General features: G+C 37.5%; 1 protein-coding gene across 1 annotated transcript; it reads left to right on the forward strand.

The window, feature by feature from the left end:
• Window positions 1-1,538: 1,538 nt before the first annotated feature.
• Window positions 1,539-5,018, forward strand: LOC148160149 (tumor protein p53-inducible nuclear protein 2-like). The gene is made up of 4 exons (XM_088004101.1): window positions 1,539-1,612; window positions 3,558-3,702; window positions 3,803-3,974; window positions 4,222-5,018. Exons 2-4 carry the CDS (start codon window positions 3,579-3,581, stop codon window positions 4,448-4,450), a joined length of 525 nt encoding a protein of 174 aa, XP_087860227.1. The 5' UTR covers window positions 1,539-1,612; window positions 3,558-3,578; the 3' UTR covers window positions 4,451-5,018.
• The last annotated feature ends 3,611 nt before the right edge of the window (window positions 5,019-8,629 follow it).

Below are 8,629 nucleotides of genomic sequence, written 5' to 3' on the forward strand. Positions count from 1 at the left end.
TATAAATTATCAGCTGGAACAATTGCACGAAAACGTTCGGTGCGAAATGGCCAGAAATTCAACTAAGTATTCACAGATTGTGTTCCACTTTTAGGGAGATTGTTTTTGTTTCTACCGTGGCTCTAAATGTGTATTTTACAAATATTTTCACCAAACTCAGATAAAATAGCCATACAGCAACAAAAATTCTTTATATATGCAGCAACTTTTAAGCTAAATATTTTTTAATTCGCTAAAGAAAACATGGGTCGGCCCCATATCAGCATGCCGCCGCCTGAAGTTTGCAACCACCGCCAACAATGCACCCGCCATTTCTGCTTAGTGTGATGCGAACCCTGTAATAACCAACATCTGCCTCATTAAAAGCTTTTCTTTCTTTTTTAAATTTTTTAGATAATCTTCCATTTTTAAGCTGAAGATTCTTCTGTTTTTTGCCATATTTTTTGGAAACCCTTCATGCGTTCATGTTTTCTGAGGAATATGGCAAGCCGTTTTAACATAAATTCTGTTTCGTCTGACTTAGAAACAAATTAGAAAGAGCTCAACAATGTTGGAAATGCGGAGATAGCAAAACTTCATAAACAATAAGACTGCAAATAATTTCCTGTTTATTCATTTCCGACGAACCGAATGTACTTAAAAACAGCTTTGAAAAGCTATAAAATTGCTATTGTCAAACTGTTTTCAGCATGAAAGTGGAGCATTTTCAAACATCTTTTTTCGTTTTTTCTATTTGTCATTGTTTTATTAAACTTTCAAATTGCTACGTGAGTCAGGAACGTTTTGACTACACAGAATGCATATTTATGATATCAGTAATGTCATTCTGACTAGTCGAAATGTCAATTTAAGATATCTTAAAAAGAAAAGCTGTGTAATTCAAGATATCTCTAATTCATTTAGAAATATCTTAAAATGAATTTTGACTAGTCAAAATTACAATTCAAAATATCTTTAATTTAGTTTTGTCTAGTCATTATTTGCTTTTAAGATATCTATAATTTAGTTTTCACTAGTCAAAACTATATGTCCTATCCAAAAATACATTTAAGTTATCTTGAATTATGGAGTCATTAGATATATCTTTAATTAGAATTATCACTAGTCAAAACCAAAATCGAGATATCTTGAATTTACTTTATGACTAGTCATAATTTAATTGTAGATATCTGAAATGTGTATTTCAGATAGTCAGTAATTCATTTTAGATATCTTGAATTGAAGTCTCCATACAAGTCAATGGTAAATCTGACATCATTTCGACTAGTCAAAATGTAATTAGAGATATCTCAAATAGTTATTTTGTCTAGTCGAAATATAATTAGAGACATCTTAAATAGCTGAAACGTCTCTTCACAAAACAATTTGAGATATATGGAATGTAAGGGCGGTAAAACAGAATTTATGTAAAAATGGCTTGCCATATCAGGAACAAATTTGAGGTAGCATAGTCGCTCCTCATTGGCTGAGACGCAGTGACGAGGCAGCCCAATAGCGACCGCCCCCCGCTCTCACCCCTCGCAGATAAACAATTTTTTTATCACAACAGACTCAGAGAAAAGAAGGCAGCGACATCTTCACCGTGCTGGATAAACATCAACTTTCTAAACCAGTAAGTGGGAAATATGACTCAGAGTTTGTGAATGAACATTTGAACTTTGATCTCATTGTATTTGCTTTATCGACGGACTGACTAAAATCACTCACACTTTGCTCGGAGTTAGAGATCAGAGTGGGTGAGGGGCTGATCACTCTGAACTAGAAAGTAGATGTTTTACTTTAACATCTGTTCCGGCTGATAACTGAGGTTTCTCATCGTTCTTTTTTCTGTGTGTTCTTTTTTCCCCATCAAACTAACTGGTGCGTTCAGGCAGTGTACAGTAATGATCAGACTGTTTTGGCAGTAAGATAGTACATGAACTGATATACTGCATATTTGCACATTTATTTTAATAAACTAAAACTACAGTTGTTCTGAATCTCTTTGTATTGTTCTGTATATGAATGGTGCTTTATAAATAAATTTGCCTCGACTTTCATTGCCTGGATGACGTGCATATAAATATGTGCGCATTGTGCAATAAATTCAGGTGTTGGACGTCTTGTACCAACTTTGCGTCAGTTCTTGACCTCCAAAGGGAACGTTTCATACCAGATGTAATAACAGACAATTTAATGTGTTTTTCCATATTCTAATAAATAATAGAATGTCCTTCAGGTTGGATTTGAGGTTAAGAATATGAAAATCTGTCAGATTTAATTAAAATCAAGTAGTCTGTACAAAAATGAGAAAAAAATCAAACAAATAAAATGTAATATAAATGTTCTGATAATTTTCAGTTATATTAATTTACTAGTGATTTGAGCTTTAAAGCTGCAGTATGTAGCTTTTACAAAGAGCAGGATTATTTTACATATTTATTAGAACTTCCAAAAAAATCACTGCCTTTCGCCTGTGGTCCTACTGCCATCTGCAGAGCTCAGGCAGAAACAACCAATCAGAGCCAGGAGGAGTGTCTCTATACTGTTAGTCACCCTCCTGTACACGTTGCTCACAGGAGCAGCGTATACAAGTGCATGACTGACAGCGCTACACTTGTAAACATTTTGTGTACAGGTGAGGAATGGAGGTGGGAAGAGATGAATGTGTGAAGGGGTAAACGAACCTGTTCTGTGTAAACGTTCTTGTTATGTTTTGAGGGATAAAGAGAAGTTTTCATGTTCTGACCCGACTGGTTCAGACACTGAGTTATCTAAACTTTGAAGTCATACTCTGATTGTATAAACTTTTGCAGACATCCCAACCTGCCTGCTGCAAACAATCATAAATTAACAAGAAGATGTAAAATGAAGGTTGTCCAAATGACTTTGGACAAGGTTAAGTATAAGGCAAGAGTGTTTCTGTTTTGTTTCCTTGAAGCACATGCCATTATGTTTAGTTAGTTGTTTAAGAGTCTGTGCTGCTGTAGGTCACTATGAATAGTGTTGATTTTATGCTATTTCAGTCAGTGTCTTGTGATTAATGTTTTAACATCTTCTTTAAAGTAGTGTCAAAATCTGGACACACAGTGTTGCATTTTCAACTTAAGACTGACAAACATAAATGCTACCTAAACTTTAACACAATGCCCTCATTTATTCAGCTCATTTTAGTTTATTAGTGTGTAAAAAGTGCATCTTATTTAAAAACATATTTTAGGAGTTCATCTGGCCCAGATAACCTAATGATGAACTGATTCTTCCATCCTTAAAAACAGAAGAGCGTGCGGTTTATTTTTGCCGTCGCTCTAGTTGGTAATTCCATCTTGGTCGGGACTCAGCTGATGAGCTTCTAAAAGGAATCTGTTCCCCAACATTACACTGATGTAACCACCCAGCCAGCTGATAGAGTGTAATAGGAGCAGCTGCTGTAAAGGGTGAACTGCTGGTGTGTAGGAACAGCCTGGAGAGGGCGCTGTTTCTCTCTATCAGAGACCTAGATTCCATGGATGAGGCGATGAGCGGTTTTTATTCCTAATCATGTTCTCATGACTGCTCTTTCCGTTTTTACATTCCAGGCTGTAAACGAGACTTGGAGAATGATTGGGAAGATTCTTTCTCATCTTCTTGGGAACACTGGAGAGGAGTCTGAAGCAGCAGGTGGCGCCAACGAGGAGCTCCTGGAGTTTGAAGAGGAGGAATGGGTCATTGTTAACATCCCAGGTGAGAGACGAAACCATGATTCACAACAGTAACAACAAGTTTACACTTCAGGTTGTCATGGTTCCTGGTGATAATGGGAGTTTGTTTTATCTGGAAACAGAGAGCGGAGAGAGCGGACCCCTGCCAGCCCCTGATGCGAACCCTTTGGAGAACCTGCTCATTGAGCATCCCAGCATGTCTGTTTACCAGATAAGATGCAGGATGGAAGGAGCACAGGAGGAGGACGAGGAGGAGGAGCTAGCCTCAGATGATGATGAAGAGGAAACCTCTAGGTAACTTTATGTCACTTAGATAAGACGCTTTATCTCTCAGCCAATCAGTGTGTGCGTACCAAGTCTTCCACCAATGGCTGTTGATGGGTAATGGATGAATCAATCAGAGATCTTTAAACCAAAGCCAAGAGTTCCTATACATGAAGTCTCATACTTTCTAAGTCAGCGGGTTTTAACGGATTCCAGGGAAAACATCATGTCAGTCCAAACTTCACTCATAATGCTCTAACATCGTGTGTTTATTCAGGCCGCTGGCTGTGAGGCGGCACATCTCCTGGCATCTGGCCGCCTGGGGGAATCCCCTGCCATGTGGCCTCCAGCTGCTGACCATGCAGAGAGCCAGGAGCCAGGCCCAGAGAAAGAAGCTGAGTCGTAGCGCCCTCCACAGGCACAACATGACTAAGACTCAGCTCTCACCAAAGGGAAAAGGACATGGCAACATAATGCATCCTTCCCCGCGCCTCTACAACTACTGACCTGCAGGGATCAACCTAGACAGGATGCATGAGAACCGGCCCTGACCTCCAATCATCAGCTCAGTATGGCTCTGAATTACTCAGGTTCTCTGTCATTACCCCACCTTAATCCACTCTGCATATGCCTCATAACTGCATAGCAAGACATTTAAAGTCCTCTGCCTCAAAGATGAAGCCATGAGAGTTTGCTCTAGGGAGCTGTGCACTGCTGGCATCAGGTCTATTAACTAGTAACCTCAGCCTCAACACATGTAGTTGTAATGGATCTTTAGAAAGTTACTTTTTCATAAAGTTTTAGAAATGTCAACTGTCTGATTATGGACAAGTGTGTTATGTGTGTGTTTGAAAAGTTATTTGCATAATTAACGATTGGAGCTTGTGACAATGTTCCAAATATGAAAAGATGAAACCTGTAGAAGGTTTTTTTTCAGAAATGAAACATTTAAGATTTATTATGTATTGCAGTGGCTTGTTCTTTGATAGTGTGTTCATTTTCTAAGTGTATTGACCTGTACAGTATTCATGTGAAAAATAACATAAAAATTAATAAATGTTTTTATACTTTTTACCTGATGGTCTATTAACGACAGAACAATTGTTGTCTTACCAATCTGATTGTCTATGCATATGACAGGAGCTTTGGAAAAACACGAAAACCCATTTGTAGTTTTCCAACAGCCACTTAGGGTGCACATAAACAGCTAGAAGAGGGGGCAGCAACCTCCACAGCCCAAACAGCCGGTTTTCCCTTTGGTCCAGAATAACAGATTTTGTTAAGAGTCAAAAAGCTACATGAAACAAATTTGTTTATTTAGCTTAGGTTATTAAAATAATTTCATTTTCAAATTAAAGAAAATCACTTTCATTTTTGTTTTTAGGTTTTAAAATAAACACAGTTATCTTTATTTTAGTTATGAAACTTATTTACACAAAAGCAATGAACACAGTTTTTCAATGGAATGTACCATTCCAGTAAAAATAAAATTTAATCAAAAATTATTTCAATAAAGCACATACTTGACCAGTATGTGCTACTAACTGCACAATGGTGCAGTTACTAGCGCTGTTGCCTTGCAGCCCGGGGTCTTTCTGCATGGAGTGTGCATGTTCTCCCCGTGAACGTGTGGGTTCTCTCTGGGTACTCCGGCTTCCTCCCACAGTCCAAAATATGTCAGTCACATTGATTGGTCTCTCTACATTCTCCTTAGGTGTGTGTGTGTGCGTGCGTGTGCATGATTGCTTGTCCTGTTTGTCTTCTGTGCTGCCCTGTAATGGACTGATGGCCTGTCCAGAGTGACCCCGTCTTTTGCCTGTTAACCTCTGGAGATAGGTACCAGCATCCCTCACCACCCCACTAGGGATAAGCAAGTAAGATGTTGGATGGATGGCTGGATGGATGGACAGATGGATGGAAAAGCACATACTTTGCAGCCAAAAGACAAAAAGATATACTTTTTAACCATCTTATGGTCTTTAGAGAAAGGGTCCACTAGACCCTGTGAACCTTTTAAACCCTGTGTGCAGACTGGTGGGGTTGCACTAACCCTTATACAAGGTTTTCCTTTGTGTGTATGTGGTTTAGGGAACTGACGGTCTGACGGGACCTCAGCCCTCTTCCTCTCTGCTGTCTGACTGTGACATCTGCCACGCTCCTCCTGAGCATCCCTACGGAAGCGCATTGCTATCACGCAGGAAAAAAAAATTTCGAGCGCTATCACGTTATAACGTGATACGTATCTCGTTAAAACGTGATAGTATCTCGTTAAAACGTGATACGTATGTCGTTAAAACGTGATACGTATCTCGTTAAAACGTGATACGTATGTCGTTAAAACGTGATAGTTATCTCGTTAAAACGTGATACGTATGTCGTCGTTAAAACGTGATAGTTATCTCGTTAAAACGTGATACGTATGTCGTTAAAACGTGATACGTATGTCGTTAAAACGTGATACGTATGTCGTTAAAACGTGATAGTTATCTCGTTAAAACGTGATACGTATGTCGTTAAAACGTGATACGTATGTCGTTAAAACGTGATACGTATGTCGTTAAAACGTGATAGTTATCTCGTTAAAACGTGATACGTATGTCGTTAAAACGTGATACGTATGTCGTTAAAACGTGATAGTTATCTCGTTAAAACGTGATACGTATGTCGTTAAAACGTGATAGTTATCTCGTTAAAACGTGATACGTATGTCGTTAAAACGTGATAGTTATCTCGTTAAAACGTGATAGTTATCTCGTTAAAACGTGATATTTATCTTGTTAAAACATGATAATTTTAGGTCCAGGAAGTGGCGGTATTATGCTAGGCTAGTACAGTGGCTAACATGAATTGGTCAGGTTTCCTTTCATGTTTGGTCTACAACATGTAGAGATACGGATGCTGCTTTGCACTGTGGTTAAAACCATTAATAGCATGCGTACTCTGAGCAGGATCCTAAACAGAACGGGACTGCACCGAAGGAAACGTCAGTCCGGTCCTCTAGCTGTAGCGGCGTTCCTGACTGGATCGAAGCTCAAGTTGGCTTCCGATTGTAGCTTCTGATTTGGGAAATGGCTAAAGGGAGATTATAACGGAGGCTCAGACGTATTTGCTGAACAGTTTCTGTTCAGATTTGTTTTAACAGTACACTTGCTGAACAACGGCAACGGCTGTTCGTAACCAAGCAACCGAAATCAACAGAAGGCTCGATAGTGGCAAAAGACAAAACTAGATCCTGTTAAGCATTCTTCAAAATAAAAGACTTCCTCTCTCCAAAATAAATCATACATAAAGCTTTGAATTTAATTATTTTTCACGTCACCTTTTGGAATTGTGTACAATCAAGTTAAATTCGGTGAATAATAATAATCATGTAAATTATACTTAACATATGACTTGACATATGACTGTAAATAAGTAACTAATCATGGAAATTATATTTAACATATAAATGTTAAGAAATCATTTGTTCTGCTTTAAAAACGAACATACATCGACACTTCAAATCTGGAGTAGATTATTCTAATCTACGCTAATGGCAGAATATTTCAAACCTAGTTTGTGATTTGTGAAATCTTTATCTGATTTGAAACCTCAGCAATGAGAGATTTAAAAATATGTTTGCATCTGGAATGCATTAGAAATAAACTCCTATCACATTTACAATATTTGTTATTATTTTAACCTTCTGTTTTCTTTCACTTTTTTGTCCTAGAGCACCTGCCTTTTTGTGTGGCTTACAAGGATCCATCAGCTGGGATAATAATGCCAACAACTTTTCAGATTCCGATTTATAGTGATGCAACGTAGCATCAGAGATGAATAATCTATTCCAGATCAGAAGTGTCTAAGTATGTTAGCTTTAAAAGTTTAATAGTTAAAGATGCTACTCATCTCCTTAATTGGTCACATCAATATTATAAAAATTACAATATTGCCAAAATTCTTATATGTTTTCCAATCAGTTTCAATTTCCTCACTCCCCTTCTTCTTTAAGGAGCTAAATATAACTTTTTCCAACTTCACTTAAATGGTAAACGCCCGAGAATGAAACTGTCTGTCTTATATCAGCCATATGACAGAGGGTGTTAACAATTATCAAACCTATTATGTTATTTCAACCCAGATCAGGGCAGCAATGTTTTACTTTACTGCCAGACAGCCCCCAGCATGGGTTACTATTGTATCCCACTTGATCTCTATTGCTATAGACTTGTACATGTACTCATCAGGCAGGAAAATGTTAATTAAGCAAACAAAATACCCATTTCTGAAAAATACAATGATGATCTGGCAAAAAACACTTGATTATTTGGGAGAAATGCAACAACTATCCGATGTAATGTTCATCCATGTAGAGCAGGATTTAAACTGCTAAGAATATAACTAACGTGTCTGATCTTTTTTCAGGGAAGGTATTTATGTAACTTGAAGAAATTAAAAACAAACATGATATTCCTACAAAATATTTCTATAACTACGTTCAAGTTCAGAGTTTTATTTTATCAAAGCAACACAATAATCTTTATCTACCCTCTTTGTCTCCATTAGAAAACATTATTGTAAGTCACCTATATGGTAAAGGAGAGGTGTCTCTTCTTTGCTCCTTGTTTGTCGACAAATATTAAAAATTGTTGACCAATATTTGACAAATATTATTATTTTATTTTTTTATTTTATTTATTTTA

This window comes from Poecilia mexicana, unplaced genomic scaffold, assembly GCF_051168715.1.
Source record: "Poecilia mexicana isolate PSO_F unplaced genomic scaffold, ASM5116871v1 scaffold_3, whole genome shotgun sequence".
Taxonomy (NCBI): domain Eukaryota; kingdom Metazoa; phylum Chordata; class Actinopteri; order Cyprinodontiformes; family Poeciliidae; genus Poecilia; species Poecilia mexicana.

Bases quoted from the DNA above. Each gene is read 5' to 3' on its own strand.
- LOC148160149 (XM_088004101.1), top strand. From the start codon at position 3,579: ATGATTGGGAAGATTCTTTCTCATCTTCTTGGGAACACTGGAGAGGAG. The intron at 3,703-3,802 runs GTGAGAGACGAA...ATCTGGAAACAG, and splicing joins GGTCATTGTTAACATCCCAG to AGAGCGGAGAGAGCGGACCC. The intron at 3,975-4,221 runs GTAACTTTATGT...GTGTTTATTCAG, and splicing joins GATGAAGAGGAAACCTCTAG to GCCGCTGGCTGTGAGGCGGC.